Consider the following 20,495-nt stretch of genomic DNA (forward strand, 5'->3'; position numbering starts at 1 on the left):
ATTGTATATATATCAGTGTGCCCACTGTTTGTAGTTTTTTCTGTAAATGCATGGTAATACCCTGTAACTTTTCGTTTGAAGTTCAATAAACTTCTCTTTGTGTAGTATCTGTTGTTATCAGCTTAATATCTGATACGGATCCTATTTGGATCCAAGATATTAAACTTATTTTTGCAATGCGGCGGAGTGCTTGAAGCTTGCTTCACCTCCGCCACGGGTCGGCCCGGTATTGCACTACCTCCGGGATCGGCCCACTCACCCCTGCGGGGGTGAGTTCGACAATATATTCAATGACAGAAAGAGTGTTCGAATTTACCAAGGATATCGGTGTAAACGGGGTGGGTGCGGCGAGTGTCCGAGACGGTGGCGTCACGCCGCCCCGGCTGACGCGGTATTCGCGTGCGGGGAGTGCGCTAGCTGTGTTTACACTTACGATTGCTGTGGGAAAATAAATGTTTCTGTGGAAATTTCATAATTGGAGGCCCCCCCCCCTTTTTTTTGGTTATGTTCACACCTACATACTCAAGTTTTTATTTTTTTAAACATCCCGACACATATTAATAAAACTATTGAGTAATTTATTATTACTGTTTCGGAGGAAAGCTAGAAGTGTGTATACGATGTGTATGTACATATGTGTGTAGAAGTGTGTATGTAATAGCCAAGCTAATTCCGCTTTTCCAATTAACCCGTTTTGGAACGAAAAATAAAACAGCCTCTAGGAAATGGTTGTCGGTGTTTCTGTTTACAGTTGCAGTGACAAACGAAGGCATTTTTATTTCACATCTTCACGCGACGTCTTAACCTGAAGACGCGTGCTCTCGCCGCGTCTATGCATCTACACTATTCCCCATCACAAATTAAAATCGCAAAGAACGCCACAGGACCCATCCCGCACACACCTGCTGTACGGTGGAGCGGCAAAGCCCCGATGTGCTTTTTCTATGTCCACTGACCTGGGTCCCAGCTTCTGCCAGCGGTGGCTGTAATTCGTTGCAACGTGGTCAGCTACCTCGCTGGCGCCCTCAGCCATCACCATGATGAGGATATGATGATATGTGGGGTATGACATCCCAAAACCACCATATGATTATGAGAGACGCCGTAATGGAGGGCTCCGGAAATTTCGACCACCTGAAGTTCTTTAACGTGCACCCTAATCTGACCACAGGGAAATGCAGCCGCCGCGGCCGGGTTTCGATCCCACAACCTGCGGGTCAGCAGCCGAGTACCTTACAGCCACTAGACCACCACGACGGACATCGCCTTGTTGATCACACACTACATTTCTGAACACCATCTCATACCAGCTCATCCACCGTTGGCTCTCGTTAATTACAACAAACATCCTCGCACGCTCACCTCAATGGAATTGCCAGTTGCTGGAAGTTCCAAGAAAATTGCGCACTAGACGTACGGACGCACCACGCACGTTTTGTGAAGCGCCGTGGAACCAGGACGCGTGAGGTCACGCCCCGGGCGAGCTTTGCTGTGCTTTGCTTCTGTACCCACTCATCACTCCTCACAGCTTCACTAAGCCGAGTATGTAGAAGTCGAAGAAGCAGAACAACAAACCGGCCAATCCCCCACAGTGGGTGTGAGCCACAAGTGAAGGCCAACAAAAACGAGCAACACCAGCGAGCGCAGTGACGAAGCTATCGTAATGGGGCGAAATAATCCACGAATATGGCTGCACGTTGACGCCCGGTCGCATTTGTGCAACCACCCGTCTCCCGAAGACCGTCTGTCGCGAGTCTTCTCGCACGTTACTCAGCGGAATTTGACGAAAAGCGCAGGCGAGTACTTCTCCACTGATTTCCGCGACCACTTGACGACCGCCGTCTGACGACCGCCTCATGTCCGTCTGGCACGATCGACGGAGCGCCGCACCAGCGCCTCGTACACGCCACCATAGCACTCCTACCCCTCGGAATCAGCAAAACTTGGACAAGCGTTTTCGACCACGACAGGCAGAGCCTGCCGGCCCGTTGAACGCTTGAACGAACTCGCAGCGGCATGTCGCACACTTACGTTTCGTCACCAACTGCCACATGACCCTTCATTCAATGGCTTCACAACGCACGCGGTAGACGTTTCGCACGCATTCCCGGGTCTGCCTTTTACGGCAGGACCTTCGTCGACCTCGGTGCGGTGTTCCGCCACGTCGGAACTTGCAAGGCATACGTTGAGCGCGCTGAAGCAGCCAAAAGCAACACCTTTTTGCCGATGATTGTGGGCGTCGTTGCAGAGGCATTGCTTGGGCAGCCAGCGTAGAAGCCATTTTAGATGGGTGACGTAGTCACATTCTGCACAGTCATTTTTTTCTTTTTTCCTTCCAGGCTTTGGTGCTCGAGTTGGACATGTACCCTATGCATCAGTTTTTAAAACAAGTGCTGTAGCATCCCTCGCGACATGCCTGATAATGTTCGCCGGCAAGCATTTGGTGTGACGTCATGGTTACATTCGAGAGTACTCATGCAAGCAAGCACGCGTGGCTTTGACCTCTGGGTAAAAGAAGGTTTCAGTTTTAACATGTTTGTAAGCGAAACAAGAAACTTCAAGCGGAGTAGAGATAAAAGCAATGCCGTGAAGCCAGCGCCGCCGCTGTCAATGCACAATGCTGGTTGTGCATGGGTGGACGTCGGAATTGCTTTGCTACTGTTTGCCTGGCTTTTGGCCAGGACTAAGTACGAGGTGTGAAAAAATGGATTTTAATTAAGTGCTATTGAATTGCATCGCTTCTCGGCCTTTTGGCTAGACCAATTGTCGAGTGAGCAGTTTTCTTGGCGTCATCGCGAGAGACCTGGGGTCACGTCACCCGGACGTCGGCCCCTGGGGTTCAAGTTCCAAGACAAGCCTTCGCGGCACCACCGCACCGTTCGTGCGGCTGCCGCCCCTGGGTTTCGGGCCCCGCTGCCCGGAGCCCATCTACCCCATGCCAGGAGGAGGAGCAAGGCCCCCGGTCAACGCCCGCCGTCCCAGAACCCCCCTGCGGCCCACCTGGCACTACCAAGTCCTGAGCGGCGTCCGCCCCAGCTGAGCAGCGTCCTACCAGAGTGCAGCTAGACTGCACGACACCAGTCTTGTTACCAGTCACGCTCTCCTGGCGGCCAGCGGCAACGCCCACCAGAATGGCGTCAACACCAGACCTCCCGGTGAGGGAGAATCGCTTTATGTTTAATGCACCAGAGGGAGATGTTTCGATCGATGACCTGATTGACGTGGTTGAATTAACGGCGGGGGAGGACAGTGTTTTTGTGCTCCAACATATGGGGGGCGCGAAATTTTTGGTATGCACCCGCAACGCTAGTCAAGCTACGAAATTAATGGTAGCCGAGGGCTTCCAAGTCAACGGGGTAAACGTAGCAGTAGAAGCGGTAGGGCCGCCGGTTACGTTCGTTAACGCGTACAGATATCCGGCCTACTTACCGGACGAGATACTCAGCAACGCGCTCAGCCAGTACGGCAAAGTGAAGGGCATCACTTTTGCTACCGTAGCCACGCGCCAAACGAAGCTAAATGGGGTTCGAGTCATCAGGATAGAAATGAGCCGCCCGGTGCCCAATTTTCTGACAATCGCGGGGCACCGCGTAATGTTTGAATACCGCGGGATGCGCCGAGTGTGCGCACGGTGCAGCGAAGTCGGGCACATGGCCTCCGCGTGCTCGGCACCGTATTGCAAACGTTGCGGAGCCTTCGGGCACGAAACAGAAGGTTGTGTTGCGGTGTGTAAACGATGCGGCGGCCAACACGGAATCAAAGAGTGCTTCCGGCGGCGCTCATACGCGTCGATCGCCTGCGGATTCCCCTCGTTGTCCGACCCTGCTCCTTCGCCCAGCAACATAAGCGGCTCTCCCTCATCTAGGGCTTCCGGTTCGTCCCGCCTACAAGTTCTCACACCAAGAACCGCCCGCCGTACGACGGAGAAGGGGCTCGCCCCCGGAAGTCCTGATACCATTACGGAGCAGCCCACCGGCAACATCACGGAAACCACGTCCGGCAACGAAGGAGAGAGGCAGGAAAGGGTCGACGACGCCAACTCCGAGACATCGGGAACTGAGTCAAGCGACTTCGAGTCGGTTCCGACGCGTTCGCCACCTACATCACCGCTGCCCCTCTTACCAGCCCTGGAAGATTGCTGAAGTCCGACAACCGCTTTTAAAGGAGCTGCCGGAGAAGCCTAGCCGGACGAGGCCCCTCTTTCAACCCCCATGGCGCCTCCCAACGTGCTAGCGCCGGTGACCACCGCGACCTGGAAGATGGCACGCGCGACGCCGCCCTTGAGGACGCGCCCATCGTGAGCCGCGGCTTCTATTTCGTGCCCGATGACCATGACAGTAACAAGTCTACACTGGCTCACGCTGCATCCCCCCAGGCACTTCATTCAAGTCGCAAAGCTGACGCCACAGCAGGCCACACGACGACCGGCCGCGAGCAACGAACTCGTTCGCGATCACGTAGGCGACACGGCGACGACGATAGGCGAGCGGAGTGCGAGAAAGCCTCCAGTAAGGAGATAAGACAGCGACGATCCGGGCCCGAGGGACGGAGTAGCGACAGCGACGCTCCGCCCCATGCGAAAACTAAAATGCTTGAGGCAGCCAGCACGGGCAAAGGGGAGCCGCCGCCACCCCAAGCCCTCGCCCCCAGGACCTAAGTTCACCTTTCCCGTACCCTTGCCGGCAGCGATGCGCCGCCTCCTCTCCCTCTACTTCACTATGCCTCCCCTTCTCCTCCTCTCGCAGCCCAGGGGCCCTCCTCGCCCACGCACCCGGCAGCGCCTGCTCCCTCTCCCGCTCACTGCTCTTTTGTTGCGCGCCTTATCAGCCTAGGTGATGGCTTCGCTCCGCTTCGCAACGTGGAATATCCGCGGGTTCCGCGACAAGGCGAAGCAAAAACGGGTAGTTGCCTTCGCCAAAGACGAACACATCGACCTCCTGTTTCTGCAAGAGACCAACTTTCGGTCCCCCCTTAACGTGGCCCACTTTCAGCGTGACTGCCGGGTCGAAGGTTTTTTCTCCTTGACGACCGCCCGGTACTGTGGCGTCGGGGTTGTTTTCGTCACGGGCAGATTCCGCCACAAATCTCATTGTGTTTTCGGAGCCAACGGGCGCACATTGATTCTGGACATCTTCATAGACGGGCGTAGGTTCCACTTCGTGAATGTTTACGCACCCGCTACGAGGACTGACACCAACATGTACTTCCGGGAACTCCACGACAACCTGGCGGAACCTGTCCCATACGTCATCTTGGGAGACTTCAACTGTGTTGTTGACTCGACTCGTGACGTCCGGGGCCCGGGACGTGGAGGCTCTACATACCATGCCAAAGAGCTGGTAAGGACCCTCCGCCACTTGCGCCTCACGGACGCCTGGGTGTACTTGCACGACGCCGAGTTTGGCCCGACTCGAACTTCGCGAACCACCGCCAGTCGTTTAGATGGGGCATATATTCCCGACTTGCTACTGCCGGGGGTGACATCGTGCGACGTACTTCGGGTACCAGCCGACTTAGACAACGCGTCCGATCACGCCCCACTGGCCACGACCGTGAGAGGAATGCCCGGCCCCAGACCGGACGACGCGTCCTGGCGCCTTGACCCTGCGCTGCTAAATGATCCCGAGTCTACCCGGGCGATCCAGCCCTTGATCGAGGAGTCGATAAAAGCCACCCCCCACATCACTCCGGAAACCTGGGACGACCTCAAGGGAACCTGGAAAGCGCTCCTCCAAGAGGAGGGAAAGCAAAGGAAAAGGCGCAACACCGCCAGAATGAATGAAATTCTGCGCAGAATGCGTATTGTTCAGAGCGCCGATAACCTTACCTCCTGCACCCGGGACTACCTCGACGTTTTAAAAACGCAGTACGACCGGTTGCTTAGAGCGTCCACCAGAGACCGTAGGAACACACAGGCAGGGTCAGAAGAGCCGAAGGAGGTCAACCTTAAAGACGTTTGCGGCAATGGCTCCACTAAGATCACTGAGGCAAAACGTCCCGACGGCTCCTTCACGGAGGACCCGGCCGAGATTGTCGCGGCATTCTGCGACTATTTCAAGCTGGCCTTTCGTGAGCCGGACCCCGACGCGACCTACCCGACACCTTCCCTCATGAAGGAGCTTTGCAAGCACATACATCGCCTCGAAGAAGACGAATGCCCGACCTTCTGCAGCCCCGTGACAGTGTCAGAGTTGAAAGCCGCCGTCGCGTCTATGCCACCGCGGTCAGCCCCGGGGACGGACGGCCTCACCGCGGGCTTTTATGCGACTTTCTTTGACACTTTGGCTGCACCATTGCTGGCGTTGGTGAACTCTGTGCTCGAGGGACACGCGAAACCTGCTTCCTTTGGCACGGGACGAGTAGCCCTCATCCTGAAAGACGGTGCCCCGCCAAACGATCCTGCATCATGGCGCCCAATTACGTTACTCAACAGTGACTACAAAATTGTGGCCGCCATTCTCAACAACCGGTTGAAGATTTTCCTGCCCGATGTCATCGCCCCGCACCAAGCTTGCGCCGTCCCAGGCCGATCGATGTACTGGAACCTGAACATGACCAGAGACGTCTTCATGTACGCCACCAAGAAGAGAGTGTCAGGGGCCTTCCTCTCCCTTGATCAAGCGAAGGCATTTGACCGGGTACGCCATAGCTACCTGTTCCAGACGCTCCGTGAGTTCGGCCTCCCGGAGACCTTCGTGTGGGTCATCAGGCTACTGTACTCAGACCTGCGGTGCAGAGTCGCGGTTAACGGCTCCATGACAGACAACATCGAGTACACAAGAGGCATAAGGCAGGGGTGCCCACTAGGCCCTACACTCTTCGTGCTGTCAATTGTGCCCCTCCTTACGTCCCTTGCCTGTGACCCGAACATCCGAGGCCTGCCGCTTACCGGTACGGAGGAACTCAAGGTCTTGGCCTATGCGGACGACATCTCGCTTTTCATGCGAGATTCGCGAAGCCTCCAGCACTTCAGACGAACCTTCGCCGCATACGCTGAAGCGTCGGGTGCCATGTTGAACGAGGGCAAAAGTAAGGCTCTCCTTTTCGGCCCCTTCCCCGCAAGCACAATCGGAGGTTTTGAGGTGGTCTCCACAGTCAAGGTGCTTGGAGTGTACTTCTCCTGCGAAGGGGTGGCGTCGACAACGTGGTCACGAGTTCTAGACCGTGCCCACCTCCTCGTTGAGCGCGCCAAGCTCCTAGAACTCACGCTGCGAGAAAAGGCAGTCGCCGCAAAGACCAGCGTCCTCGCCCTGGCTGCCCATGCCAGCCGAGTGGCAGCGATTCCCACAAGGACGGCAAATGAACTGAACAAACTAGTCAATGCCTTCATGTGAAACGACAAGCCACCCCTCTTTAAGCGGAGCTTCCTGCAGATGGCAGCGAGCGAGGGGGGCCTGGGACTGCCGCACGCCCTGACCCTGAGAAGGGTACTGGCATTGAAGACCGCCCGCATGCTCGCGCAAAGCAGCAGTTACTTCGGCCGCAAGCTGCTCTTCTACTGGTGCAGCACAAGGCTTGACTGGCTGGAGGTGGACCGGGCTACAGGACCACTCGCTGAGTCACCGGCGCCTTTTTACAAGGCAGCGGCGGCGACAGCGCGAATGCTTTGCAAAGAACTGCCTGCTGGCGACGTTGACGCGGACCCACCAGCACGTATAATCAAAGACCTCTCACGCCTCCAGCTGAGTGGCGATGAAGAAAGAAGGGCCAAGCAACCAAAGCACGAGTTATCTGCTCACCTCAGCGGTGCCCCACATGAGGCGCAGGACTTTCTGTTCAAAAAAGCCTGGAAGGTGCTGCCCACGAGGACATACTTGCACAAGTTAGGCATCGTGCCGAACTCCCGCTGCCCCAATTGCCAAGGCACCTAAACACAAAACCATGCACTCTTCGAGTGCGTGGCGGCAAAACCAGTGTGGCGCATGGTTGCCCACTGTTTTCGAATCCGCCCTCCCCCAGGTCACAATCGAAACAAGGGCGCCTTCGCGCGGCTAGTGGTGTCCATCACGATGCTCGTAATTTGGCAGAGACGCTCACTGGCTGAGGCACGTCGGAAACCTGTACGGGCTGCGTACCCCGCGCTTTCGCGCATCAGATGGCTGCTATGGGCCCAGTTGTCAAAAGAGCTGGAGGCCAGCGGAGAGGACTTGTTCCTCAGACGCTGGCACACAAGATTCTTTTTTGTAAGGGGCGGGAAGCTTCACGCCCCCCTTATTCACTACTAACCTCCCCCACCGCTTTGTTTTCTCCCCGGCACCCTTGGTCAAAGAACCAAGCTATCACCAAACTGTAAATATGTACATACAATATTGTATTCCTTCACGTATATAAGGTCAATGTAATGTAGAATATCTGTAGATGTGTTTTTTTGTATATGTATATCAGTACATAGGTATATTGTACATGTATTTGAACGTGTTGAAAAAAACCAAATTGTATATAGTGTATATACTTTACCGAGTGCCCTGTCCTTTACATCAAAATTTGTGTGTTTTTGCTCCATTGAATTGTTCCCGGCCAAAGTGCGGCCGCGTATTGTGTCTCACCGTGACCTGAACTCGCCCTGTTTTGAAGTTAGTAAACTTCTCTTTGTTGTAGTATCTGTTCTTATCAGCTTAATATCTGATACGGATCCTATTTGGATCCAGATATTAAAGTTATTTTTGCAATGCGGCGGAGTGCTTGAAGCTTTTTTCACCTCCGCCACGGGTTGGCCCGGTATTGCACTACCTCCGGGATCGGCCCACTCACCCCTGTGGGGGTGAGTTCGACAATAAATTCAATGACAGAAAGAGTGTTCGAATTTACCAAGGATATCGGGGTAAACGGCGTGGGTGCGGCGAGTGTCCGAGACGGTGGCGTCACGCCGCCCCGGCTGAGGCGGTGTTCGCGTGCGGGGAGTGCGCTAGCTGTGTTTACACTTACGATTGCTGTGGGAAAATAAATGTTTCTGTGGAAATTTCATAATTGGAGGGCCCCCCCCTTTTTTTGGTTGTGTTCACATGTACATACTCAAGTTTTTATTTTTTTTTAAACATCCCTACACATAATATAAAACTATTGAGTAATTTATTATTACTGTTTCGGAGGAAAGCTAGAAGTGTGTATACGATGTGTATGTACATATGTGTGTAGAAGTGTGTATGTATGTGCCAAGCTAATTCCGCTTTTCCAATTCACCCGTTTCGGAACGAAAAATAAAACAGCCTCTAGAAAATGATTGTTGGTGTTTCTGTTTACAGTTGCAGTGACAAACGAAGGCATTTTTATTTCACATCTTCACGCGACGTCTTGACCTGAAGACGCGTGCTCTCGCCGCGTCTATGCATCTACACTATTCCCCATCACAAATTAAAATCGCAAAGAACGCCACAGGACCCACCCCGCACACACCTGCTGTACGGTGGAGCGGCAAAGCCCCGATGTGCTTTTTCTATGTCCACTGACCTGGGTCCCAGCTTCTGCCAGCGGTGGCTGTAATTCGTAGCCACGCGGTCAGCTACCTCGCTGGCGCCCTCAGCCATCACCTTGATGACGATATGATGATATGTGGGGTATGATGTCCCAAAACCACCATATGATTATGAGAGACGCCGTAATGGAGGGCTCCGGAAATTTCGACCACCTGAAGTTCTTTAACGTGCACCCTAATCTGACCACAGGGAAATGAAGCCGCGGCCGGGTTTCGATCCCACAACCTGCGGGTCAGCAGCCGAGTACCTTACAGCCACTAGACCACCACGACGGACATCGCCTTGTTGATCACACACTACATTTCTGAACACCATCTCATACCAGCTCATCCACCGTTGGCTCTCGTTAATTACAACAAACATTCTCGCACGCTCACCTCTATGGAATGGCCAGTTGCGGTAAGTTCCAAGAAAATTGCGCACTAGACGTACGGACGCACCACGCACGTACCTGAAGCGCCGTGGAACCGAGGACGCGTGAGATCACGCCCCAGGCGAGCTTTGCTGTGCTTTGCCTCTGTACCCACTCATCACTCCTCACAGCTTCACTAAGCCGAGTACGTAGAAGTCGAAGAAGCAGAACAACAAACCGGCCAATCCCCCACAGTGGGTGTGAGCCACAAGTGAAGGCCAACAAAAACTAGCAACACCAGCGAGCGCAGTGACGAAGCTACCGTAATGGGGCGAAATAATCCACGAATTTGGCTGCACGTTGACGCACGGTCGCATTTGTGCAACCACCCGTCTCCCGAAGACCGTCTGTCGCGAGTCTTCTCGCACGAAAAGCGCAGGCGAGTACTTCTCCACTGATTTCCGCGACCACTTGACGACCGCCTTCTGACGACCGCCTCATGTCCGTCTGGCACGATCGACGGAGCGCCGCACCAGCGCCTCGTACACGCCACCATAGCACTCCTACCCCTCGGAATCAGCATAACTTGGACAAGCGTTTTCGACCACGACAGGCAGAGCCTGCCGGCCCGTTGAACGCTTGAACGACATCGCAGCGGCATGTCGCACACTCACGTTCCGTCACCCTCTGCCACATGACCCTTCATTCAACAGCTTCACAACGCACGCGGCAGACGTTTCGCACGCATTCCCGGGTCTGCCTTTTACGGCAGGACCTTCGTCGACCTCGGTGCGGTGTTCCGCCACGTCGGAACTTGCAAGGCATACGTTGAGCGCGCTGAAGCAGCCAAAGGCAACACCTTTTTGCCGATGATTGTGGGCGTCGTTGCAGAGGCGTTGCTTGGGCAGCCAGCGTAGAAGCCATGTTGGATGGGTGACGTAGTCACATTTTGCACAGTCATTTTTTTTCTTTTTTCCTTCCAGGCTTTGGTGCTCGAGACATGTACGCTATGCATCAGTTTTTAAAACAAGTGCTGTAGCATCCCTCGCGACATGCCTGATAATGTTTGCCGGCAAGCATTTGGTGTGACGTCATGGTTACATTCGAGAGTACGCATGCAAGCAAGCACGCGTGGCTTTGACCTCTGGGAAAAAGAAGGTTTCAGTTTTAACATGTTTGTAAGCGAAACAAGAAACTTCAAGCGGACTAGGGATAAAAGCAATGCCGTGAAGCCAGCGCCGCCGCTGTCGGTGCACAATGCTGGTTGTGCATGGGTGGACGTCGGAATTGCTTTGCTACTGTTTGCCTGGCTTTTGGCCAGGACTAAGTACGAGGTGTGAAAGAATGGATTTTAATTAAGTGCTAATGAATTGCATCGCTTCTCGGCCTTTTGGCTAGTCCAATTGACGAGTTAGCTGCTTCTTCGCGCGAGTCGCAAGTCGGACCTGGGGTCACGTCAAGCCGACGTCGACCCCCGGGTCTCGCTGCAAAGGAAGTCTTCCAGCCTCCCGGGGAGCTGCCGTTCCAGCCTGCAGTCCCTGGCCTCCGGTCCCGGGCCCTCCTGCTCGGTGACCCCCGCCCATTGCCTGGCGATGCACGGACCCGGACCCCGCCTGCTGCCCCGGCTCTTCCCGTCCCGTCGCCTACCTCTTTGCTACCAGATCTTGGACCCAGCACCTGCTGAGCCTGTATACTAGCACGCAGCACTCCTGCGTACCCACCAGTCACGCCCCCTCTCGTCTTCCTTGGAGGAGCGCCCCACCAGTGCCCATCATGGACGCTCAATCGAACCTCCCGGTGAGGGAGAATTGTTTTTTCTTTAATGTGCCTGACGACGATTTTTGTATAGATGATTTAATTGACGCTGTAGAGCGTACCGCGGGTGAGGATAGCGTGCATGTCCTCCAGCATATGGGGGGCGCGAGATTTCTTGTGTGCACGCGCACTGCGGCTCAAGCCACCAAATTAATGGTGGAAGAAGGTTTTGTTGTGCATAACGAGAAAGTAGCAGTGGAGGCAGTGGGGCCTCCGATTACATTTGTCAACGTGTTTCGTTACCCCGCCTACCTCCCCGAGGACCCCTTGGTTAATTCACTGGCCCAGTACGGAAAAGTGAAGAGCGTGGGTTTCGCGACGGTCGCAAACCGGCAAAACAAACTCAATGGTGTGCGTGTTGTACGCATCGAAATGTTAAAACCAGTGCCAAACTTTGCGACCGTCGCGGGGCACCGTGTAATGTTTGAGTACAGGGGCATGAGGCGTGTTTGCGCAAGATGCAGCGAGACGGGGCACATGGCCTCTGCGTGCCAAACTCCTTATTGCAAGCGCTTTGGCACTTTTGGCCACGAGACAGAGGGCTGCGAAGCCGAATGCCAAAGATGCGGCGGCCACCACGGGACCAGGGAGTGCTTCAGGAGGCGTTCTTATGCGTCAGCCGCCCGCGGGCTCTCATTGGTCTCAGACCTCGCGTCCAACCCGAACCGACCAAGTGGTCCGTCACCCCCCAGGCCGGGAGAACAGAAGTCGCGCCTTCAAGTCTTGTCGCCCAAGACAGCGCCCCGTACGACCGCAAGGGAGACCTTCACTAGCGACCGAGATACTGACACTGACCCGTCCACCGGGGGTAGCAGCACAGCGACATCATCTGCCAACGAGGAAAAGAGACCTGACAGAAGAGAGGATGCGTCCACCTTGTCTTCTGAAGCGGAGTCAAGCGAATTCGCCACAGATCCGGCGCTTTCACCCCTCTCTTCCTCGCCTGCCCCCCCGACGGCTCAGGACGACAGTCCAACCGTGACGCCGGAGCGGATTGAGGTAGAGTCTTCCACCGAGACAGGAGAGCCCCCCCCCCCCCTCCAGCCTAACACCCGCCAATGTGCTGGCGCCCGTAACTACACGAGATTTGGAAGACGGCACCCAAGGCCCTGCCCGTGAGGAAGCACCTATTGTGAGCCCGGGCTATTACTTCCTACCCGTCGACAGTGAAGATAACAGATTCGCCAGCGCACCTCCCTCCGCCTCTACCTCGGCACGCCTTGCCCGAGAAACAGATGCGCCCACAAGCCAGCCCGCAGCCCGTGAGCAACGCGCGCGCTCGCGCTCACGAAGGCGGCACAAGGAAGACGATAAGAAGGCAACGCGAGAGCGAACGGCCAGCAAAGAGCCAAGACAGCGCCGACCGGGAGTCGAGGGACGGAGCAGCGACAGTGACGCCCCGCCCCACGCCAAAGCAAAGAAACTCGATTTAGGCTGCGAGGCAAAAGGGGCACCGCCACCCTAAGACGCCGCCTTCAAGTTCTTTGTATGCGCTGCTCCGCGCTCTCGCCGGCTGCGCAGCTCCCCCCGCCCCTTTTTCTTGATGCGCCTTTCCTCCTCGCTTTCCTCTCGCCGCCAATGCTCCCCCTCACCGGCGTAGCTGCTACCGCTCGTTCCCTCGCATGCTCCATTACCCTTGCACTCGTGCCCGGCCGCACTAGCTGATGCCCCCTCTCCGCTTTGCCACGTGGAACGTGCGCGGCTTTCGCGATCGCGTCAAGCAAAGCACGGTCGTTTCATACGCAAAATCACAGGGCATCGACCTGCTTTTCGTCCAAGAGGTGAACTTTCGGACCCCCCTTGACGTGTCCTGATTCCGCCGCACCTGCCAGGTGGAGGGGTTATTTTCTCTAACCAATGCAAAGTCGTGTGGCGTCGGCGTCGTGTTCATTTCCGGCAGGTGCCGGGAAAAGGCGCATTGCACTTTCGGAGCTGACGGACGCATCCTTCTCCTTGACATTTTCATCGATGGACGGGAGCTCCGCGTTGTCAACCTCTACGCTCCCGTGACGCGCAATGATACAAACCGCTTCTTCCGGGAATTGCACGAATACCTGCTCGAACCCCTTCCCCACGTAGTCCTCGGTGACTTCAACTGCGTCATCGACACTGCGAGGGACATCAGGGGCCCGGGGCGCGGCGGTTCAGCTCACCATGCTAGGGAGTTATTAAAGATCCTCCGCCACCTCAAGCTGTCGGACGCCTGGGTTCACCTTCACGGGGATGCCATCGTGCCGACGAGGACCTCGAGAGTCACGGGTAGCCGGCTGGACCGTATATACCTTCCCGACGCATTGCTCCCTTCGCTTGCCTCGTGCGAGGTAATTGCGTTACCAGCCAGCCTGGAGAAATTGTCGGACCACGCCCCGGTGGTTATAACAGTGAGGGCGCAGCTGGGACCTCGACGGCGGGACACCGATTGGCGCCTCGACCCGGCGATCCTAGAAGACACTGAAAGCGTCGCCAGCTTGAAAGCCCGCCAGGAGTCGACAATCTTAGCTTCTCCCCGCGAGTTCCCGGAGGCATGGGATGACCTGAAGACGACGTGGAGGGACCTCTTGCAGCAGGAAGGTAGCGCAAGGAAAAAACGCAACACAGCCCGATTGAACGAAATCCTACGAAGAATGCGTATCGTTCAAAGTGGCGACACCCTCACTGCTTGCACCCGAAACTATCTCCCCTCGCTTCAGGTCCAGCACGACCGAATCCTCAGAAGGACCGCCCGGGAAGCCCGTACAGTACGCGCCGCCTCAGGAAACCCACCGGTGGTCGACCTGCGCGAGATGAACGGGAACGGGTCCCTGCGTATCACGGAAGCGCTCCGCCCTGACGGCACAACCACGTCAGACCCAGCTGAAATAGAAGCCACATTTCACGACCACTTCAGGCTAGTTTTCAGCGAACCTGACCCGGCGGAATCGCGCCCAGACCCGGCCCTTGTCAGAGACCTTTGTCGGAAGCTGCAACGTTTGGAGGCTGATGAGTGCGTGACCCTGTGCGCCCCGGCATCGCTCGAAGAAGTCCGCCAGGATACGCGTCGATGCCTCCAAACGCAGCGCCTGGCACAGACGGCCTGACCGCCGGGTTCTACATGACGTTTTTTGACGTCCTGGGAGACCCTCTCCTCAACGTCGTGAACACGGTAATCGGAAAACGAGTCAAGCCAGCCTCCTTCGGTGCGGGGCGTATTGTCCTGATCCTGAAGGACGGTGCACCCTCACACGACCCGTCATCATGGCGCCCGATCACTCTACTAAACGTAGACTACAAGATCGTGGCGTCCATCTTGAACTCTAGACTTAAGATTTTCTTGCCGGACATGATCGCCCCGCACCAGTCCTGCGCCGTCCCAGGGCGCTCAATGTACGCCAACCTCACCCTGACGAGAGACGTATTCAAGTTCGCCTCCTGCAAATGCATTGCGGGGGTCTTCCTGTCCCTCGACCAGGCGAAGGCGTTTGACAGGGTGAGACACTCGTACATGCTGGAGGTGCTACGCGAGTTTGGTCTCCCGCCGGACTTCGTTGCGGTCATAGCGCAACTATACAGGGACCTGCAGTGCGGCGTAGTCGTTAATGGCACCATGACGACACCCTTCGCATACACAAGAGGAATTAGGCAAGGGTGCCCCCTAGGCCCAACCCTATTCGTCTGCTCAATCGAGCCATTGATTACATGAGTCGCCTGTGACGACCTCTTTAAGGGCCTGCATTTAACAGGCCTGGAAGAGCTTAAAATCCTTGCCTTCGCAGACGATATCTCTCTCTTTCTGAGAGACGCACGCAGCCTCGCCCGATTCCGCCAGGTATTTAGCGCCTACGCCGCGGCATCTGGAGCAACACTAAACGAAGCGAAGAGCAAGGCCTTACTCTTCGGCCCCTTTCCTACCGAGGTCATCGAGCCGATTGAGGCAGTATCGACGGTGAAGGTGCTGGGGGTCCTATTCACCTGTGAGCGCGTGGCAGCATCCACGTGGTCGAGAGTACTGAGCAGGGCACAGCTCCTCATAGAGCGAGCCAAACTCCACGAGCTCACCCTGCGAGACAAAGCCATTGCGGTTAAGACAAGCGCTCGCGCCCTCGCCTCCCACGTTTCCCGCATCGCCATCATGCCTTCCAGAATCGCCAGCGCCCTCAACAAAGGCATCACCGCGTTCATGTGGGAAGGCAAGCCCCCACCCGTCAGGCGTCACCTCCTGCAGCTGTCAACAAGCGACGGTGGACTCGGCCTTCCCCACGATCTGACCACGGGCAAAATTCTTGCTCTCAAGACCGCCCGAACCTTGGCGAAGGCAAGTGTATATGCCGGCAGGAACCTGCTCCTTTATTGGGCAAGCGTGCGTAACAGCTGGCTTGACGCAGGCAGCTACCGCGGTCCATTCGCTGTGTCTCCCTCCCCCTTTTACAGGGCGGCAGCGGCGACAATGCGTATGCTCACCCGCGAAGTCCCAGGCTGTGAGATAGACTCAGACCCGCCTGCCAGACTGATCGAGACCCTCACAGCCAACCAGCTCCACGATGAAGACAGGCGCCGCGCGAAGAGAGCGAAGCGGGAAATTGCCGCACTCGACCGCTATGCCTTCCGCGGAGTGCAAGATTTCATTTGGAAAAGGGCATGGGACGTCCTCCACACACGGCAGAGGCAACACCCCCTCGGCATCGTCCCCGACGCCCGTTGCCCGAACTGCCAGCAAACAAAGACCCTCAACCACGCTCTGTTCGACTGCGTGGCCGCGAGGCCCGTGTGGCGCATGACCGCGCACTCTTTCAGCATTCGCCCCCCTCCTTATCACAGGCGCAATAAAGGCCCCTTCGCTAAACTCGTCTTCACCATCACCCTCTTCGTGATCTGGCAACGGCGATCACTAGCCGAAGCGAAGAAGAAATCTGTGAGGGCGGCGTATCCCGCTATGAGTAAAATCAGGAGGTTGCTGTGGGAGCACCTATCAGAGGAACTTGAAGCCAGCGGCGAAGAAACGTTCCTCCGCCGTTGGCATACCAGGTTTTTTTTCATGAGGGATGGCAAGCTGGTCGCCCCTATATTCCCCTACTAACTGCCCCCCCTCCCCGCCTTTCTTTACTCTTTGCGCCGCAACTTGCGCCCCCCTCCCTTCCCCACTATTCCGGCCTCCACTTCATATATGAGGCCTCATCTCGCTTTCCCGTGTTGGTGCTAACAGTGCCTAACTTACGTGGCGCGGAGACGTGTCTGAACGGTGTGTAGCAGTTCGCGCAGGGTGCGCCGTTTCTGTTTCTCACAGGCGAGCAGCACCTAACGGCGGGCCGTAAACGCGGTAGGCCCATATTCAACCCGCAGCCAACACTACCTTTGAATACATATGTATGTAAATAGTCACTTGTAAATAGTTATGAACTTTCACGTATCATTGTACATATGTAAATAGATGCTTATATATGTGTGTGTGTTTATGTATCAATAAAAAAAACTTTTGTTAATGGTTAAAAGTGTATTTCTTCGCGTATTTTTTGGCGTCCTTGCAAAATGCAAGTTACCGGAATTTGTTAATTTAATCGAAGTACCTATATGTGCTTCTTTAACCAGTCCTGTAACAAGCCGAACTGTCGGCTGTGTATTATGTTCACCCTGTGGCATCAGTGTACAACTTTATGTGTCAAGAGACAAATAAGTTCTCTTTGTGTAGTATCTGTTCTTATCAGCTTAATATCTGATACGGATCCTATTTGGATTCAAGATATTAAACTTATTTTTGCAATGCGGCGGAGTGCTTGAAGCTTGCTTCACCTCCGCCACGGGTTGGCCCGGTATTGCACTACCTCCGGGATCGGCCCACTCACCCCTGCGGGGGTGAGTTCGACAATAAATTCAATGACAGAAAGAGTGTTCGAATTTACCAAGGATATCGGGGTAAACGGCGTGGGTGCGGCGAGTGTCCGAGACGGTGGCGTCACGCCGCCCCGGCTGACGCGGTATTCGCGTGCGGGGAGTGCGCTAGCTGTGTTTACACTTAGGATTGCTGTGGGAAAATAAATCTTTCTGTGGAAATTTCATAATTGGAGGCCCCCCCCTTTTTTTTTGGTTATGTTCACACGTACATACTCAAGTTTTTATTTTATTTAAACATCACTACACATATTAATAAAACTATTGAGTAATTTATTAATACTGTTTCGGAGGAAAGCTAGAAATGTGTATACGATGTGTATGTACATATGTGTGTAGAAGTGTGTATGTATGTGCCAAGCTAATTCCGCTTTTCCAATTCACCCGTTTCGGAACGAAAAATAAAACAGCCTCTAGAAAATGGTTGTTGGTGTTTCTGTTTACATTTTCAGTGACAAACGAAGGCATTTTTATTTCACATCTTCACGCGACGTCTTAACCTGAAGACGCGTGGTCTCGCCGCGTCTATGCATCTACACTATTCCCCATCACAAATTAAAATCGCAAAGAACGCCACAGGACCCACCCCGCACACACCTGCTGTACGGTGGAGCGGCAAAGCCCCGATGTGCTTTTTCTATGTCCACTGACCTGGGCCCCAGCTTCTGCCAGGGGTGGCTGTAATTCGTTGCCACGCGGTCAGCTACCTCGCTGGCGCCCTCAGCCATCACCTTGATGACGATATGATGATATGGGGGGTATGACGTCCCAAAACCACCATATGATTATGAGAGACGCCGTAATGGAGGGCTCCGGAAATTTCGACCACCTGAAGTTCTTTAACGTGCACCCTAATCTCACCACAGGGAAATGCAGCCGCCGCGGCCGGGTATCGATCCCACAACCTGCGTGTCAGCAGCCGAGTACCTTACAGCCACTAGACCACCACGACGGACATCGCCTTGTTGATCACACACTACATTTCTGAACACCATCTCATACCAGCTCATCCACCATTGGCTCTCGTTAATTACAACAAACATCCTCGCACGCTCACCTCTATGGAATTGCCAGTTGCTGGAAGTACCAAAAAAATTGCGCACTAGACGTACGGACGCACCACGCACGTACCTGAAGCGCCGTGGAACCCAGGACGCGTGAGATCACGCCCCGGGCGAGCTTTGCTGTGCTTTGCCTCTGTACCCACTCATCACTCCTCACAGCTTCACTAAGCCGAGTATGTAGAAGTCGAAGAAGCAGAACAACAAACCGGCCAATCCCCCACAGTGGGTGTGAGCCACAAGTGAAGGCCAACAAAAACGAGCAACACCAGCGAGCGCAGTGACGAAGCTATCATAATGGGGCGAAATAATCCACGAATATGGCTGCACGTTGACGCACGGTCGCATTTGTGCAACCACCCGTCTCCCGAAGACCGTCTGTCGCGAGTCTTCTCGCACGTTACTCAGCGGAATTCGACGAAAAGCGCAGGCGAGTACTTCTCCACTGATTTCCGCGACCACTTGACGACCGCCTTCTGACGACCGCCTCATGTCCGTCTGGCACGATCGACGGAGCGCCGCACCAGCGCCTCGTACACGCCACCATAGCACTCCTACCTCTCGGAATCAGCAAAACTTGGACAAGCGTTTTCGACCACGACAGGCAGAGCCTGCCGGCCCGTTGAACGCTTGAACAACATTGCAGCGGCATGTCGCACACTCACGTTCCGTCACCCTCTGCCACATGACCCTTCATTCAACGGCTTCTCAACGCACGCGGTAGACGTTTCGCACGCATTCCAGGGTCTGCCTTTTACGGCAGGACCTTCGTCGACCTCGGTGCGGTGTTCCGCCACGTCGGAACTTGCAAGGCATACGTTGAGCGCGCTGAAGCAGCCAAAGGCAACACCTTTTTGCCGATGATTGTGGGCGTCGTTGCAGAGGCGTTGCTTGGGCAGCCAGCGTAGAAGCCATGTTGGATGGGTGACGTAGTCACATTTTGCACAGTCATTTTTTTTCTTTTTTCCTTCCAGGCTTTGGTGCTCGAGACATGTACGCTATGCATCAGTTTTTAAAACAAGTGCTGTAGCATCCCTCGCGACATGCCTGATAATGTTTGCCGGCAAGCATTTGGTGTGACGTCATGGTTACATTCGAGAGTACGCATGCAAGCAAGCACGCGTGGCTTTGACCTCTGGGAAAAAGAAGGTTTCAGTTTTAACATGTTTGTAAGCGAAACAAGAAACTTCAAGCGGACTAGGGATAAAAGCAATGCCATGAAGCCAGCGCCGCCGCTGTCGGTGCACAATGCTGGTTGTGCACGGGTGGACGTCGGAATTGCTTTGCTACTGTTTGCCTGGCTTTTGGCCAGGACTAAGTACGAGGTGTGAAAGAATGGATTTTAATTAAGTGCTAATGAATGTCATCGCTTCTCGGCCTTTTGGCTAGTCCAATTGACGAGTTAGCTGCTTCTTCACGCGAGTCGCAGGTCGGACGTGGGGTCACGTCAAGCCGACGTCGACCCCCGGGTCTCGCTGCAAAGGAAGTTTTCCAGCCTCCCGGGGAGCTGCCGTTCCAGCCTGCAGTCCCTGGCCTCCTGTCCCGGGCCCTCCTGCTTGGTGACCCCCGCCTCATGCCTGGCGATGCACGGACCCGGACCCCGCCTGCTGCCCCGGCTCTTCCCGTCCCGTCGCCTACCTCTTTGCTACCAGATCTCGGACCCAGCACCTGCTGAGCCTGTATACTAGCACGCAGCACTCCTGCGTACCCACCAGTCACGCCCCCCCTCGTCTTCCTTGGAGAAGCGCCCCACCAGTGCCCATCATGGCAGCTCAATCGAACCTCCCGGTGAGGGAGAATTGTTTTTTCTTTAATGTGCCTGACGGCGATTTTTGTATAGATGATTTAATTGACGCTGTAGAGCGTACCGCGGGGGAGGATAGCGTGCATGTCCTCCAGCATATGGGAGGTGCGAGATTTCTTGTGTGCACG

At 55.2% G+C, this 20,495-nt stretch overlaps 1 protein-coding gene, 2 non-coding genes and 1 pseudogene across 3 annotated transcripts; all 4 read left to right on the plus strand.

Moving 5' to 3' along the window:
• The first annotated feature begins 70 nt into the window (after positions 1 to 70).
• Positions 71 to 260, plus strand: LOC142766196 (U2 spliceosomal RNA). Its single transcript, XR_012884434.1, has one exon. It is a non-coding gene; the product is annotated as a U2 spliceosomal RNA (small nuclear RNA).
• An 8,307-nt stretch (positions 261 to 8,567) lies between these two features.
• On the plus strand, positions 8,568 to 8,752 carry LOC142766396 (U2 spliceosomal RNA). The gene has a single exon (XR_012884518.1). It is a non-coding gene; the product is annotated as a U2 spliceosomal RNA (small nuclear RNA).
• A 5,979-nt stretch (positions 8,753 to 14,731) lies between these two features.
• LOC142765917 (uncharacterized) lies at positions 14,732 to 20,251 on the plus strand. Its single transcript, XM_075867721.1, has 3 exons — positions 14,732 to 15,106; positions 15,344 to 16,539; positions 19,993 to 20,251. The coding sequence occupies exons 1-3, from the start codon at positions 14,732 to 14,734 to the stop codon at positions 20,249 to 20,251; spliced, it is 1,830 nt and encodes a 609-aa protein (XP_075723836.1).
• Positions 17,284 to 17,457, plus strand: LOC142766191 (U2 spliceosomal RNA; annotated as a pseudogene).
• Positions 20,252 to 20,495: the final 244 nt, after the last annotated feature.

The sequence above is a fragment of the Rhipicephalus microplus genome, chromosome 6 (assembly GCF_043290135.1).
Source record: "Rhipicephalus microplus isolate Deutch F79 chromosome 6, USDA_Rmic, whole genome shotgun sequence".
Classification (NCBI taxonomy): Eukaryota; Metazoa; Arthropoda; class Arachnida; order Ixodida; family Ixodidae; genus Rhipicephalus; species Rhipicephalus microplus.